Below are 17,758 nucleotides of genomic sequence, written 5' to 3'. Positions count from 1 at the left end.
TGTGTGTGCGCGTCTCTGTGTGTGCGCGTCTCTGTGTGTGCGCGTCTGTCTCTGTGTCTGCGTGTGTCTCTGCGTGTGCGCGTCTGTGTGTGTGCGTGTGTCTGCCTCTGTGTGTGTCTCTGTGTGTCTCTCTCTGTGTCTCTGCGTGTGTGTGTCTGCGTGTCTCTGCGTGTGTGCGCGTGTGTCTGTCTCTGTTTGCGTGCGCGTGTGTCTGTGTGTCTCTGCGTGTGTGCGCGTGTGTCTGTCTCTGTCTGTGTGCGCGTGTGTCTGTGTGCGCGTGTGTCTGTGCGCGTGTGTCTGTGCGCGTGTGTCTGTGCGCGTGTGTCTGTGCGCGTGTGTCTGTGTGCGTGTGTCTGTGTGCGTGTGTCTGTGCGCGTGTCTGTGCGCGCGCGTGTCTGTGCGCGCGCGCGTCTGTGTGCGTGCGTCTGTGCGTGCGCGCGTCTGTCTGTGTGCGTGCGCGCGTCTGTCTGTGTGCGTGCGCGCGTCTCTGTGTCTGCGTGTGTCTCTGTCTCTGTCTCTGCGTGTGTGTGTGTCTGTGTGTGTGTGTGTCTCTGTGTCTCTGTGTGTGTGTGTGCGCGCATCTGTGTGTGTGCGTGTGTCTGTCTCTGTGTGTGTGTGCGTGTGTCCGTCTCTGCGTGTGTGTGCGTGTGTCCGTCTCTGCGTGTGTGTGCGTGTGTGTCCGTCTCTGCGTGTGTGTGTGTGTCTCTGCATGTGTGTGTCTGCACCTGTGTGTGTCTGTGTGTGCGCATGTGTGCACCTGTATGCACCTTGTATGTGTGTGGATTATTGTGTGAGCACCAATCTATCTAAACTTTGTTTCCTTTTCTCTCGCCCTTCCTTCCCCAAAACAGGATTTCATTTGAGTGCCACCGTGGTTCCTCCACAGACAGCTCAAGCTAAAGGGGCATTCAACGTGGCAGTGATGTTTGACCGTTGTCGGATAACCTCATGTAGCTGTACCTGTGGAGCTGGGGCTAAATGGTGTTCTCACGTGGTAGCTCTCTGTCTGTTCAGAATACACAACGTGAGTATATAGTGGAAATGTTAATGTTTGCTTTGCTGCGTGAAGTCTGGATAGAAATGCTGGTGTAGTTTAGCATTTCCCAGTGGCGCAAGTGAGTTAAGATTTTGAAGGAGAAATTGCCGTCTCTTCAACCAATGAACACAGGTTGGAAATTCTGTCAGTGCCTAATCTCTTGGAGAATTTTGCCCCAAGCTTTTGAGAAGTGGCCTAGCAGTCCCCTACCTTACCCTGCAATAAGAACCGTAAATAGCAATTTGCTTGTGTTCGGATCCACAAGCATACCCTCTTGTTTATAATTCTGTGTAATTCTTTACTGTAGAGGGCTGTTGAGGCTGGGATGTTAAGTATGTTAAAAGTGGCAGATTTGTACTCAATGAGGGAATTGAGGGTTACAGGCAAAATGCAGGAAAGTGGAGTTGAATGATTATTCAATCAACCATGATCTTATTTGCATGGCAGAGCAGACTCGATGGGCTGATTGGTCTGCTGTTTTTTTTCTACATTTTATGGTCTTGCATTCTTATAGACTGTTAGAATATCCACCAGGAGGGCACTATGTGATTTGATTTGATTTGATTTATTTATTGTCATGTGTACCTAATTACAGTGAAAAGTGTTGTTTGCGAGCAGTACAGGCTGATCACAGTAAGCAAGGACATACAGATCACAGGATGGAAAAAAAACTTGGACAGAGCCATAGGTTACAAAGCACAGGACACATGCTAGGCAAGATCAGCATTATTTGAAGTTAGAGCGTCCATTCTTCAGTTTCACAACAGCAGGAAGAAGCTGTTCCTAAACCTGCTGGTGTGTGTGTTCAAGCTTCTGTACCTTCTGCCTGACGGAAGAGGTTGTAGGAGAGCATTACCGGGGTAGGAGGGATCTTTGATGTTTAGAGCGAAGCGTGTAAATGGAGTCCGTGGATGGAAGGCTGGCTTCCGTGATGGTCTGGGCTGTGTACACCACCTTCTGTAGTTTCTTACAGTCCTGGGCAGAGCAGTTGCCATACCAGGCCGTTATGCACCCGGACAGTATGCTTTCAATGGTGCATCTGTTAAAGTTGGTGAGGGACCTTATGGACATGACAAATTTCCTGAGCCGCCTGAGGAAGAAGAGGCATTGTTGACCCTTGACTGTCGCGTTTACGTGGCAAGTCCAGGATAGATTGTTGGTTATTGTCACTCCTAGGGCGTTGAAGCTGTCCACCCTCTCAACCTCCGCTCTGTTGTTGTAGATGGGGGTGGGCGTGTCCTCCTCCCTTCTTCCTGAAGTCAGTGATCAGTTTTTCTGAAGAAGGGTCCTGACCCGAAATGTCAGCTTTCCTGCTCCTCTGATGCTGCCTGGCCTGCTGTGTTCATCCAGCTCCACACTGTGTTATTTCAGACTCCAGCATCGGCAGTTCTTCTATCTCTGATCAGTTCTTTAGTTTTGCTGACCTTGAGAGAGAGAGAGAGGTTGATCTCATTGCACCATGTCACTGAGCCCTCTATCTCCCTTCTGTATTTTGACTTGTTGTTGTTAGATATCCGTCCTACCGGGGTGGTGCCATCAGCGAACTTGTAGATGGCCATCATTTGGAATTTGTCGACACAGTTGTGGGTGTACAGGGAGTACAGTAGGGGGCTCTGAATGCTCCAGTGTTGAGTGTTAATGTGGAGGAGGTGCTGTTCCCTATCCTCACTGATTGCGGCCTGTGGGTCAGAAAGCTGAGGATCTGGTTTTAGGGGGTGGAGCTGGGACCAAGGTCACACAGTTTTGAGATCAGTCTGGAGGGGATATTGGTGTTGAAGGTGGAGCTGTAGCAAATTGTGGCTTTTCTTGAAAACTGTGACTTTTTCTGTCTTAATTCTTCTCAGGAAGAAGCAATTTAACTTTTTTTTGTTTCTTTGTCTTTTTTTTTGCTTCCACAAGTAAGAACTTCATTGTCAACAATCCTTTTCCAAGTCCTTTACAAAACTTAACAAGAGCACATACCAACCAACATTTGATGCCAAACCACACATCAGGAACCATGGCCCAAAGCTTGGCCAAGAGAGTGGGTAGGGTTTGATGGAGTCTTTTTGAGGTAGGGGGAGAGTTTGAAATACAATGTTTAGTCTTTGGAATTCCAGAGTTTAGGGCCTTGGTAGCTGAAGGCACCACTGCAGCTGGGGTTTGTAGGGACAGTGGAAGTTACAGAGGTCTGTCAATCAATGCAGAAGAAAACGCCCAAGTTTTGAAGGCTTTGGTGACCCTGGGTTGGACTTCAGAGATTTCTGTTTGAAGTCCTGTACGGTTTGTGTACTGGGGAGTTTGAGAAAGCAGAATCTAGTGAACTCATGTCTTTTTCTCTCTACGAGCGATCAGTGGAATTTCGACTGAAATCTCCCCTCCACTGTCACTCAGTGCTATGGATCTTGGACGCTGATGAACCTCAGCCAATTGAAGTGAATGTGATTGGAGAAGGGAGGAGGAATGCGACTTTCAGCAGCCTCCAATAACCAATGCTGTGGAAATCTGGGTTGGGAGAATCGTGTCAGCAAAGTATGAGGGGACAAAATAAATCACTTAAATTGGAAGATACTTAAGCATCGATTAAGTGTTAGTGCAGCAAATGTGGTTAGAAACCTGCTAGGGGCAAATGGAATGATTCTTCTATTCATAGAATCCCTACTGTGTGGAAACAGGCCACTCAGCCCATTGAGTCAGCACTGACCCTCTGAAGAGCATCCCATCCAGTCCCACCAACCCCCTGTCCCCCATAGCTAACCCACCCAGCCTGCACTTTCCTGAACACATGGGCAATTTCCCATGACTAATCCACCCTAACCTGTACATCTTTGGACTGTGGGAGGAAACCCACACAGACACGGGGAGAATGTGCAAACTCCACACAGTCAGTCGTCTGAGGGTGGAATCGAACCCGGGTCCCTGGCGCAGTGAGGCAGTAGTGCTGACCACTGAGCCACCGTGCCAACCCAATTGGTTGTTGGTGGCAGGAAGGTTGCATGAGCCGGAAGTGAAAATGTGTTCACTCACAATGGACTGCCCAACAGTAATGCAGTGGGTATGTTAGACCAACATGCTGGTCAATTTCAAACAGTCAGTAAGTTGCAACTTCAAAGTAACATTTTGAGAGAGTGACTACAGCTGACCTGCCAAATTTTCCAGAACAGGCATGTACATGTTGTGTATATTGCGAGGCTGCAACAACGGCATGTTTAAATAGGAAAATTGGTGACACAAATAGGACCCAAGTTTTGAGAAGCACCAGTACTGATGGGCAAAATGTCCTGTTTAAACCCGCTGAGTTTCGCTTGTATGATGACTCTGTATCACGTGTAAATCATGGAAGTGATTCTGATCCATGGGCACTGAATTTGCAAATTCATTGGCTGCAAAAAGCTGAAATGTAGGATTAATGCCAATGTTAAATGTGCAGCAGTATATCTTCTTAAGAGCTTTGGCACCATTATCCATGTTGTGACATTTAATAATGGTGTCGTGACATATATTACTGGTTTCACATTCAATTCAAACACAGAAAGTATTGCCTTTATTAATATCCAATTTTTTCCCCCCTTTAGTAAGAACATGGCTCTCATTATGGGTGGGGAAGGAGAATAAAGGGATTTAAGATAACAACATTATTATTCCCCTTTCTACCACACGTCACATTCTCCCTCCACTTCTTTTGCCTGTGTGACCCCCTTTATCTCCCTTGCCCCACCAGCGACAGTTTTAATAAGGAGTTTAGAATCCCTATAGGGCAGAAGCAGGCCAATCAGCCCATCGAGTCAACACTGACCCCTCTGAAAGGATCCTACCCAGACCCAGCCCCCTACCCCAACCCTGCATTTCCCATGGCTAACCCACCTAGCCTGCACATCCCTGGACACCACGACCAATCCACCTAACCTGCACTGTTTTGGACCATGGGAGGAAACCCACGCAGATAAAGGGAGAGCGTACAAACTCCGCACAGATAGTCATTAAAACTGTAGGCCTTGTGTGACCATTCTAAGTTGCTGATCAGTGGACAGATAACTCGGTCAGTAGCTGAATTTCTAGTTCCTTTGCTCTGTAGGTGTTTTCATAGTTACTTTGCAGAGTGCACGGCAAGGAGCTGTAGGGGCAAATCAGACTCCCAACCACCTATTTGCGTTCTGTCAAGCCTGGCTCTTCAATGAAGTTGATGCTCGCTAATACTCGGTCATTGCCTCTTTGTTTCCCACCTCCCCCTCACCAGCTTGCTTGAATCTAAATTGTGGCTAATGTGGTGCCGTTATTTAGGAAAGGTGATCAGGAACAGCCAGGGAACCATACACTGGTAAGTCAGTGGTGGGTAAGTTGTTGGTTGGGATTCTGAGGGACAGGATTTGCATGCGTTTGGAGAGGCAAGGAGTGATTGGGGTAGTCGACATGGCTTTTTGTGTGGGAAATTGTGTCTCGCTAACTTGACTGAGTGTTTTTTTTGAAGAAGTGACCGAGAAAATTGATGAAGGCAGAGCGGTAGAAGTTGTCCATATGAGCTCCAGTAAGGTGTTCAATAATGTTCCACATGGTAGACTGATTAGCAAGGTTGGATCATGTGGAATCCGGGGGAGCTAGCCAATTGGATACAAAATTGGCTTGAAGTTAGGAGACAGGGTGGTGTAGAGGGTTGTTTTTCAGACTGGAGGCCTGTGATCAACAGTGTTGGGTCCATTGCTTTTCGTCACTTATGTAAATGATTAGGATGTGAATGTAGGAGGTAAGGTTAATAAGTTTGCAGATGACACCATTTCTCATGGCTAACCCACCCAGCTTGCACCTCCCTAGACACTATGGGGCAATTTAGAATGACCAATCCCCCTTAACGTGCACACCTTTGGACTGTGGGAAGAAACCGGAGGAAAGCGACACAAACATGGGGAGAACATTCAAACTCCACACAGACAGTCACCTGAGGGTGGAATTGAACCTGGGTCCCTGGCGCTGTGAGGCAGCAGTGCTAACCACTGAGCCGCCGTTTGCAGATGTCTTGTTGCCCATGTGATGCTGATATCAGCTCACACTTGTAGCTGCAAAGTTTTTGGTGTTGCATACGTGAGGATTGAAGATGAAAATAGTTGCATGTGCAGCAAGGCTGTCCAGCCCAGGTAAAGTCTGAGCCTTAAACAGTACAATGGGAGCATTTTCAAATCTCTTGAAAAAACACTTAATGCAGTGCAATGTATTGGTCCAGGACTGTTCTGCAGTGCTGTGTCTGCCCAGGGGTTATACGTTCAGCTTTCACAGTGTGTTGTTTTGGAGAGCTGACTCCCAGTGCTCTCATTGGTAAAGGAAATCTGTTGCTGCTTCGCCAACTGTGCTTCACTTCTCCCTTGACCGCTCCCCCCGACCTCCAGCTCAGAGCCACAATCTGAATTAATGCTGCCTCCAGCCTCCGCTCCAAATGAGACCAAGTGGGAAAAGATACACTCGGAACACACTGCTTGTAAGTGAGCAAGTGTGGATAGTAGCTGGGAGAACAGCTGATGCTTCTGTCGTTTTGTTTCAGTAACTTATCTCAGTGTTTTGTATTCAGGTTGTGCCATTGCCTTCGGCTCTCTGGGTCCTGAGCTTTGGAATTCTGTCTTTAAACCTCCCTGTTGTTTAACCTTTTTTTTTAAGCTTTCTCCTGTTATGATGCCCCCTTAGAACCTCTGTGATCAACCCAACCTTTGGCCATCTGTCGTCATTTCACCTTGAACAGCTCACTTGTCAGTCCTGCTGTGAATATGTTGCTGTGAAGTGCCTTGGGAGCATATTACTTTGTGAAAGGTGCTATATAAATGCAGCTGCTAGACCTTATAGTGCTGGGAAATGATAACTGGGTTTCTACAGAAGGCACATCTAGAATCATAGAATCCTTACCGTGCGGAAGCAGGCCATTTGTCCCATTGGGTCCATACTGACCCTCTGAGGAGCATCCCTCTCAGACCCATTTCTCTACTCCATGTAACCCTGCATTTCCCATGACTAACCCCCCTAGCCTACACATCCCTAGACACTACGGGCAATTTAGCATGGCCAATCCACCCTAACCTGCACATCTTTGGACTGAAGGATGGACATCTGGAACATGTCCATCTCCTCCCAGATCAGGACTTGACTCTGGAAACTTTTGCATTGATGCATTTTAAGTAGGGTCAGCGGGTAAGATATAAATTGTCTCCTAGTCAAGATACATGTTCAAAAATAAAATAAAGAACTGCAGAAGAAACAAAACTAGAAATTGCTGGAGAAACTCGACAGGTCTGGCAGCATCCACGGAGAGAGAGAAAAGCAAAGTTAATGTTTCAGGGCCTGTGACCCTTTTTCAGAACGACACGAATGGTTCTGACTAAGGGTCACTGGACTCGAAATGTAAATTCTTGTTAGTCTGTCCACAGATGCTGTGTTTCTCCAGCAATTTCTGCCTTTGTTTTGGGTAAATGTAACGTGCAAATGGAAAATGCTGAAAATATGTAGCAGGACAGTCAGCATCTGAAAGACCTTTTAGAAATGGTATTTTTGTTGCAAAGGCATCAATAGAGAGAGTTTGATAAAAGGGAAGGCATTCAAAACATTATTCTCTTTTTTTCTTATCATAGACCTGCTGTTTAATTACACTGCATGTTCCCTTCAGCTTTTGACCGTGGGGGGGAAATAGGAATATGATCAAACCATTCAGTCACTCAAGTCTAATGCCTTTTGTTTTTGATTTGGTCATGGGACCTGGGTGTCAGTGTTGAGACCAGTGTCTGTTGCAACTTCCTAATTGCTTTACAAGTCATAGAGTCACACAGCATGGAAACAGACCCTTCGGTCCAACCAATCCATGCCGAACATAATCCCAAACTAAACTAGTCCCACCTGCCTGCTCCTAGCCCGTATCCCTCCAAACCTTTCCTATTCATGTATTTATCCAAATGTCCTTTAAGCATTGTAATTGTACCCACATCCATCGCTTCCTCAGGAAGATCATTCCACATGTGAACGAACCCCTGTGTAAAAAAAATTTGACCCGTGTCTTTTTTTAAATCTCTCTCCTCTCACTTTAAAAATGTGCTGCCTAGTCTTAAAATCCCCCATTCTTGGGAAAAGACAACTATCTGTTATTGTTTATTAAATCTCTGTAAGGTCACCTTTCAACCTCCTATGCTCCAATGATGTTTAAGAATCTACTACATCGCACAGCCCCCAAGTTAAGGATGACAGATGTTAGAATTGGGTCAGTTTTACAACAATTGGTGATTAGTTTCATAATTACCGTGACTGGGTTTGTTCTAGATTTTGAAAAAGAATCAGTTTAAATTCCAGCAGCTGCAGCGGTAGGGTTTGAACCTGTGTCCCCCACAATGAATTAGCCTGAATTGGTGACACTTCCAAAAAGAACTGTATTTTCTCACCTTACTCCCATAACACCGACTCAGCCAAAGTCCCATCCTGTTCTCCATTTTGAATTTTCAATTGTCCCCCCTTCCTCCGTCACAACAAGGGGGAGAATTCCACATTCCCACTAGCCTTTGTATGAAGGAATACTTCCTGACATCACTGTTGAACAAGCTAGCTCTAACCTGAGCATCAAACAATCTTCCTAAGTAGCCAAACTTTGGGTTGGCATTTTTTTGGGAATTAGTTTCACACGCCGAATTTTTCACCATGGGCCAGGATAAGGTTTGAGGCTGAAGGGACATCAATGTGACAAAAGGTTGTAATATATCCACCTTTGTGAGTGTTGGCTTCACAGAGATATATTTAATCTCCCTTTAAGGTTTACATTAAGGGGAAATGGTCTAGTGGTATTATTGCTGGACTGTTAATCCAGAGACCCAGACAATTTGCTGGGGACCCACGTTCGAATCCCACCACAGCAGATGGTGGAATTTGACTTCAATAAAATTGAAGTGCAATGGATCCTTTACAAATGGAAACGTTGGCAGAAAGGTGCTAATGTTTGTTTTCTTCATTCATTACTGGGATGAGGACGTCACTGGCCAGGCAGCATTTACTGCCCATCCCTAATTGCCCAGAGAGCAGTTTAGAGTCAACCACATTGCTGTGGGTCTGGAGTCACATGTAGGCCAGACCAGGTAAGGATGGCAGATTTCCTTCCCTAAAGCGCGTTAGTGAACCGGGTGGGATTTTCCTGACAATCGACAATGGATTCATGATCATTAGATTCTTAATCCCAGATATTTTATTGAAGTCAAATTCCACCATCTGCTGTGTTCCCACTTTTTCCCTATTACCTTCACAACTATATCTAACTCCTTCATGAAAACTGTAATGCCTCTGGATTCAAGGCCTACAGAGCAGCAGTTAAAATGCCAGTGAGACATTTCATGAAAATGAATTCAGTCAGCTCTGTGAATAAAGAAATACAAAATCCCAACGGACTGAGCAAAGGGACCATATCTGATCTGGCTGACACATCTGCAGCTTTTATTTATGTTGTGCCTTCACTGCATTAAAAAATTTGCAAGAGGATTCCCTGTAATAGTAACCAACCAAGTTCGAGCCACGTGAGATATTGCGACAGGGGCTCAAAACTTAGTCAGGGAAGTAGGAATTTTTCCATCTCCCTCTCACCAAAGTAGTCAACCCCACTGGCAAATCAGCAATACTCCTGTGCATGCATTTGCAAACCCGAATGTGTATTTTCGAATAGTGATACTGCTGCCTGCTGAATTCTATTTCAGAATAATTGCTTCCCCAGAGAAATCCAGAAATGCACAAGGTGCTGGTGTATTCACTCTGCGTGGTACCGGCCAAAGAAGTTGCAAACTCATCATCACAGTTGGATAGATGGTAGAATTTGTATGTTTCATGAGTAATACAGTTAGCATTTCTATATTACAGTGCAAAGGAGTTCATTGATCCCATTTACCACTGTTGGGTCAATACTGGAACTGCTTACTTTAAGCATATATCCCTTCTCTTACTTTGTACTATTTAGTATTTAACTCCCACCTTAAATGGGATTGCTGAGCTTTCATATTTTTTAAAATCCTTTTTAAGATGACCAGTGTGAAAAAGTAATTTCTGCCAGTTCTCAGCCTCTGCCCCTGCACCATCTAGTGGCAGAATTTTGAATCATAAACTTCTACTTACTTGGTGTGTCTTGACTTTTAATACATTCACGGGATGAGGGTATTGCTGCCCAGGCCAGCATTTATTCCCCGTTTCAGAGGGCAAACACATTGCTGTGGATCTGGAGTCACATGTAGTTCAGACCAGCTAAGGATGGCAGTTACCCTCCCTCGAGCACATTAGTGAACCAAATGGGTTTTTCTGCCAATCGATGATGGTCTTCACACTTCTAATTCCAGATTTTTATTGAATTCAAATCTGCACCCTACTCACCTTTACCCTTTACCTGGAGCAGACGAAGTTAACTTGCAATGGGCAGCGACTGACTGAAAGAGAAGACGCAGTTTTGTGTGATTCTTTCTGTGCAGAAAGTTCAGTGTAACAGTGAGAGTGAAGTTTGATGGTTTTCAAAGTTTGTTTCCACTCCCATTCCCAACAAACAACTTTAAAAATAACCTTTGATTAAAGGCTTCTTCAGCAAAGGGAGTGGAAAGGAAACAGTTTATTCCTTTGTCATCCTTTTTCATTTTTAGAAAAGTGAAATTGATCCAGCAGCAGCTTTCTGCTTTAGTGCGAGTCAAATATTGCTTTTGGAATCTTAGTGTCGTGGGATCCAACTGCAGGCTAATTTACGATTGTTTGCTCTCTTATGTATCTTGTGTCCCTGAGTTGAGGTCAGAATGCCTTTCAGTAATAAAATAATCCACTGTGCTGGAACACGGTTTAAAAAAGACTGACCTATAAATCTACTATCTCTCAGCACCACCTTCCCTCAGTTACTGCGTTCAATTACCTTTGAGAAACCTTCTTAAATCAACTTGAGTTGTTTGTGTGGTATCATATTTGAATTTCTATCAATAATTTGATGTTAATAAGTTGGCCACATCTGGAAAAGCAGCAATTTCTTTTCATATCCATGGGGGCATTTCGTGTCCAAGCCAGGCCCAACCAGGGAGAGTTGGCTGTTTCCTGCTCCAATCAATGTGTCCAAAGACCAGTTGTAATTGACGCGAATGTGTGATTTCAGTTGGATTTGATACTGGGGGGATGAATTTAACATAATGCAGGTGGTGTTTGAATTCAGGACAAATCTTTCTAGACCAGAGGGGCCCCCATTGCAGGTCCCAAAGCTGTGACAGACCAGTTGCTCAGTCCAGTCCTACTTGCATTATGTGGATGTGGGCATTTGTAAAGGCCCACTATCCCATTGATGATGCACTAAGGGTCTAACTCTAAATCCGAATGCTGAGGTCTGTTTCTACGAGCAACCTGACATCTGTATGGAGGAATAACTCCATGGCAAATCCACACACAACCCTTAAATGCAAGGACACTCCTGACCTAGATTGTTCTCGTTTTGAAGAACTGCGGGCTCCTTGTGGTCACAAGAAAGGCACATTGTTTCTCTCTGCATCTCGGTAATGTTTTCTGTGATGGACAGAAAGCTCAAACTAATTGCACTGTCCAGAGATGTTATTACACACCTCGAACTTCGGCCTCCCAGTCCAGGGTTAGGGTCACTACCAATGCGCCACAAGAGGTAGTTTGATTCACTCTGGGTTCTTTTGCCTTCTGGTACAGTAAGCTGCGATGGAATTTATGCCAATGGAATGCATGTCCCTGGAGGGAACAGAACAAGTGGATAGTTTTAAAGCACTGACAAAAGCAGACGGGAATATTTTCCTCCTGTGGCCAAATTAACGGGTGTGAGGTTAGGCTGGAACCGCACAGAATCGTAGTTAGACCGTAGCTATTTTCTAATCAATCTGTTCAGTGATGTTATTACACACTGTGCTGCAACAACCCTGTGTACAGATCTCATTTCTCTTTTGTCTTCAACCTGTATTTTTATAATCAACCTATTCAGAGATGTTATTACGCACCTTTGCAGCAGGTGAGACTTGAACCTGGGCCTCCCAGTCCAGGGGTGTGGACACTACCACTGTACCACAACAGCCCTGTGTATTTTTTTTTTGTTTCTTTTTTTTGAACCTATTTTCTAATCAATCTGTTCAGCAATGTTATTACACACCCCTGAAGCAGGTGGGACTTGAACCTGGGATTCCTGGGCCAGAGGCAGGGACACTATCACTGTGTCACAAAGCGCTGTGTACAGCTCTCAATTTTGTTTCTCCCTGTTTTTTTTTTTACGAACCTATTTTCTAACCAAACTGCTCGGCAATGTAATGACACACCTCTGAAGCAGGTGGGACTTGAACCTGGGCCAGAGGCAGGGACACTACCACTGCACCACAAGAGTCCTTCGTGTCCAGCTGTCATGGCAGCATTTATCACAGTGTTCAGTTGCACCTCAGTCTGAGAGGAAGGCCACAGATTTTTGCTGTGGGTCTTACTGAAGGGATCGCCTCTCTACCGGGCCATCTTTGTGATGAGACATCCCAGGAAACAGTGGAACCCAGAGTGTCGGCTTTGTTCTTGTTTCTTTCCTCCTTTGCCACCTTCCGTCCTGCCCCGTTCTTCAGGCTTTTGGATTTGATGAATGGTGCCTTTCTCATGATCACAAAGATAAGTCGCTGCCATCTTGAGCAATGGGTAACACACTTCCCCTCCTGTTACTGATGGCATAACCATTACTACGTTACACAAAGGATGTAATCACAATCAAGCAGGTTTTGGGGACACTTGCAAGACTGGGAATAAAGAATTTTTAACACTGAGGAGGGATCAGATACGTTGGGCTTGTAAGAGATGAGGTGTCTAAAGTGGATTGGAAGGACCTTTAGGAGAGAGACTTAGAGTAGTTGACACAAAGACTGTAGAGGAGATTTTTTTTCTATCACAGTTGGTGGGAAATACACAGCCTGAGAAGGTGGTCAATGCAGGACGCCCCATTGCACCTTAAGAAAGAACACTTGAATATCTATCATCGCCTCCCCCTCTCTCTATTTGTTTCAGAGCCCCCTTCCCCACCCCCATTTCTGACCCGAAACGTCAGCTTTCCTGCTCCTCTGATGCTGCCTGGCCTGCTGTGTTCCTCCAGCTCTACACTGTGTTATCTACACTTGAATATGCCCTTGATATGCCATAACACTCAAGACTATGGGTCACGTTATGGAGAATGGGGATTAGGCTGCAAACCTGTCTTTCTCTCTGATTCAAACACCATGTCTAAGTAATATTCTTTGTGCTGTAAATGTTTCTACGTTGTTATTTTCTTTGTAAAGTTAAAACCGTACAACCAACTAAAAACAGAAGGTGCTGGAAAAACTCGGCAGGGCCTGCAGTTTTTGTGGAGATAGAAACAGAGTTAATGTTTTGAGCCCAATAACTTTTTTTGTTGGAACTCGGAGGGTTAGGATATCAAAGTCAAGAACAGTCTGACTCAGCCTGCCATGGTAGCTGGGAAGACAGGAACAAAGAAAGGCCATTCAAAGGTGACACAGTGGCTTAGTGGTAGCTCTGCTGCCTCACTGCGCCAGGGACGTGGGTTCGATTCCACCCTCGGATGACCACGTGTGGAGTTTGCATGTTCTCTCCGTGTCTGCGTGGGATTTCTCTGGGTGCTCTGGTTTCCTCCCACAGGCTAGAGTGGATAGGCCATGTTCAATTGCCCATAGTGTTCAGGGATGTGCAGGCTAGCTGGATTAGCTATGGGAAATGCAGACTTACGGGGATAGGGTAGGATGGTGGGTCTGAGTGGGATGCTCTTCGGCGGGTCATTGTGGGTTAGATGGGCCGAATGGCCTGCTGCCACACTGTAGGCTGTCTATGATTCAGCCCCTTGAGTCTGTTTTGCTACTTAATGACATCATGGCAGACCTGTGTTTCAACTCCATTCACTTGCTTTGGCTGTAAGCCCCTTGTAGCAAAAGTCCATCAGTCTCTGATCTAAATGAATAATTGAGCGAATATCGGCTTTTTGTGCAGGAGAATTCTAACCTTATATTGCAATTTTACATGAGGTGTTCCTTAACCTCTTTCCTGCATGGCCTGACTTTGCTTTAAGGTTTAGTGCCCTTGTCGTAGACTTCCCGCCAATGGGAGAAGTTGCCATGCATTCTCTCCGCTCTGTACCGTACCGAAAACCTGATGGACCGCAATAAAATAGTCCTTAACTGTCTACAACAAGGCTTGTTCCAATTTCTCTTCTTAATCTCCCTCCATTTGGGCCTTTTAAAGCATAAAGACTTGGTTGTTAACAGGCATTTGTCAAACGAACTCAAGATTAAAGATTCTGTTAATGAGTAATGGCTCCTCAGACAATTGGCATTGTTCCTGAGTAAACTGTATTCAATGAGTAATGGTTGGTTTAATGCCTTTACAGCACTGCTCTGGGGAAAAAAATGAAGTTCGGGCTTTTCAAAGGGATTTTATTGTATTCGATGTGCTGTCTAATGCTAAAAAAATTGAAAGTTCTCCCTCACCTTCGCGAGCCCAACCCTATGCAGTTTCTGACTTGCGTGCTCTCACACTTATGCACACAGAGACATTAGAAGACTTGCTAATTGGGAGTTGGGTAACTCAGTTGGCTGGACGGCTGGGTTTGTGATGCAGCGTGATGCCAACAGTGTGATTCCATTTCCACACCAACTGAAGTTACCATGAAGGACTCTCCTCCTTATCTCTCCCTTCGTCTGAGATATGGTGACCCCATATGGTGACTCGGAAATCAAAGACGGTGGGAGGAAATATACTGAGGGTAAACTAGCAAGTAATATAAAGCTGGACAATAAGAGCTTCTGTAAGTATGGTAAAAGAAAAAGGTAGGCCAAAGTGAACATAGACCCATTAGTCTGGGGCAGCGATAATGGGGAACGAGGAATTGGCAAAGTAGTTGAATAAATACTTTGTATCAGTCTTCATGGTGGAGGCCACTAATAGCATTCCAAAAATACTAAATCAAGGGGCAAAAGGTGAAGAGGAAATGAGCACAATTGCGTCGCCCTCTCCTGATTTCTATGAATACTTGAGTTTATGTTCAGCTTAGGATTGTTGTTATTGTATAGATTTCAGACAGGACAGGCAGGATAACCTTAAGGCAGTTACATAATGTGACGACATATTCCAGTCTTCAGGTGCCTGCCTCTATTCAGACACTCCCTCTCTGTAGCGGACCTTGTGCAGTGTCTTCAGTCAGTTATATGTACATAATGTTCAGTAATGTCAGCAAGCACAAAACCCAGACTCAGCAAGTCTGTGATGTTCTGTTCATGACAATAGTGTTATAGAGTTTGAGTTTTTGCTGCAGCAGCTGAGAGAGCTGTATCTAGCAGCTTTAAGCCCCAAAACCCCAGATTCAACAACTGAAAGCACAAACTAAAACCCTGGGACTGTGCAATCCTAACTCCATCCACTCATGCTTCCTTTGTCTAATTTTAAAGGAACTCTACTTTCCATGGACTGGACATCTTTGCACCAGATTTACAACACCGCCCCTTTTAGAGAAGCAGGACAGAGCAAATCCCTCTTTGAATCACATGGAGTCGCGGAGATGTACAGCATGGAAACAGACCCTTTGGTCTAACTTGTCCATGGTGACCAGATATCCTAAATTAATCTAGTCCCATTTGCCAGCATTTGGCCCATTTCTTCCAAGCCCTTCCTATTCATGTACCCATCCAGATGCCTTTTAAATGTTGTAATTGTACCTGCCTCCACCACTTCCTCTGGCAGCTCATTCCATACACGGACCACCCTCGGCATGAAAAAGTTGCCCCTTAGGTCCCTTTTAAATCTTGCTCCTCTCACCGTAAAACTATTCCCCTACCCTGGAAAAAAGACCTAGTCTATTCGCCCTACCCATGCCCGTCATGATTTAATAAACCTCTATAAGGTCACCCCTCAGCCTCCGATACTCCAGGGAAAATAGCCCCAGCCTCTCCCTGTAGCTCAAACCCTCCAAGCCTGGCAACATTCTTGTAAGTTTTTTCTAAACTCTTTCAAGTTTAACAGCATGTTTCCTATAACCAGGAGACCAGAATTGAATGCGGGATCTCAATTCGTCACACTTCAGGGATTGTGAGTCACAGAAATGCCTCCTGGCCTACTTTCCCATCAAGTCACCACAGAGCATTCTCCAAACTTCTACTTGAGAAGGATGACTTTGTTTTGTTTTGTTTTGTAGGCCTCGGCGGTGTGTTTGCGCGCTCCAGTGTCTGAATCGCTGTCCCGATTGCAGAGAGATCAGCTACAAAAATTCGCCCAGTATTTGATCAGCGAACTGCCCCAGCAGGTGAGGAGTTAATGACTTAACCAGCAGAAACTTTGGGAATCAGGCTTAAGCCCCAATGTGTTTCAGCAGTTCTTTTCTTAAATGAATAAAACTGGTTTGTAAAACAAAAACAAAATCAGTAAAACTTTTAAATAGTTTCACTTGTAACTTTGTCAAAATAATCATAGATTAGCAAAATACTCTCCTGTCTATTGCTGGACAATGGCAAATGTTGGAAAATTCTTTGAGCAGATATGACATCATTTTAGCACAGTACTTTAGGCACAAAAAGTTGGAATATAGAGTGTTTGTTTCAGTAAAAGATATTTGAATAGTTTTTTAATGTATGTTCACAGCTGGGCCAGCATTTATTGCCCACTCTTATTTGCCATTGAACTGAGTGGCTTTCCAGCCCCTTTCAAATGGTGTGGGTCTGGAGTTGCAGATAGGGACAGCAGATTCCCTTCTGTAAAGTGAACCAGGTGGGTTTTGGCAACTATCAACAGTCTCACCATTTGTCTAGCCTTGAAATCCAGGGTTTTTTTTAAAATTGAATTTGAATTTTACCATGTGCCTTGGTGGAATTTGAATCCATATCCCCAGAGCATTAGTGTGGGAGTCTGGATTATTAGTCCAGTGACATTCCTGCTACCCCCACTGTCTTTGTAATGTAATATCATTTTTGTTTTAGCTTACATCAAAGGAATTTTCCACTTCCTGAATTTGTGGTTAGGCATTTTAACATCATTCCGTAATTTATGACATTCCGAAACCCAGAAATGATTCTGGGCCAGAGAGGGGTACACTATGATAAAGGTTTCCAAACAAAAAAGTTGTATCAGAAACTTGGGAAAAGGGCAAGTGGAATTGAACCAACAACAGAAATTACTAGAAAAGCTCAGCAGGTCTGGCAGTATCTGTGGAGAGAAATCAGAGTTAACGTTTCGGGTCCAGTGACCCTTTCTCAGAACTGATGGTAGGTAGGAAAATGTCAGTTTTTATGCAGAAAATACCATGGGGGGAGGGCTAAGGTGTAAACGATAGGTGGGGATACAGCTCTAGGAGAGAGAAACAGTTGGACAGACAAGGGAGTGGGTGACGATCAGGACAGGAGGATGAATAGCTATTAATGGGGACTGTTAGTGGCTAACAATGGGTTGTGTGTAATAGCAGACTGTGATAACAAGACCTGGTGTGTGGGACTTGAGGTAAGGACATGGGAGAAGCTCAAGCCCTAAAGTTGTTGAACTCAACGTTGAGTCCGGAAGGCTGTAGGGTTCCGAACCGGAAAATGAGGTGCTGATTCTGATTCCCCAGATCATTGCTGTAGTTTGGTTCCACGTTTTAAGACTATAGGAGATTGTTATGGACTAGAGTAAGCCTCTCTCAAAATATCCGGAAGATAGTCTAGACCGTAACTTTTTCTTAGTTTAAATGTAAGCATAAGCTGATGCTTTCCAGATGAAGTTTGATTGGTCAAACTA

The 17,758-nt window shown here is 44.8% G+C and overlaps 1 protein-coding gene across 5 annotated transcripts in view; it reads left to right on the top strand.

Moving 5' to 3' along the window:
• The window catches only part of zswim8 (zinc finger, SWIM-type containing 8), a 175,229-nt gene that overhangs the window by 86,224 nt on the left and 71,247 nt on the right, over positions 1-17,758 (top strand). For all 5 annotated transcript variants that reach the window (XM_048616155.1, XM_048616158.1, XM_048616156.1 and 2 more), the window contains 2 exons: positions 852-1,024; positions 16,188-16,295. In XM_048616155.1, the coding sequence (XP_048472112.1) occupies positions 852-1,024; positions 16,188-16,295 (281 nt within the window). The remainder of the gene's footprint in view (positions 1-851; positions 1,025-16,187; positions 16,296-17,758) is intronic.

Source organism: Rhincodon typus, chromosome 34, assembly GCF_021869965.1.
Source record: "Rhincodon typus isolate 14 chromosome 34, sRhiTyp1.1, whole genome shotgun sequence".
Classification (NCBI taxonomy): domain Eukaryota; kingdom Metazoa; phylum Chordata; class Chondrichthyes; order Orectolobiformes; family Rhincodontidae; genus Rhincodon; species Rhincodon typus.
This window is presented reverse-complemented; position numbering and strand designations above follow the sequence as displayed.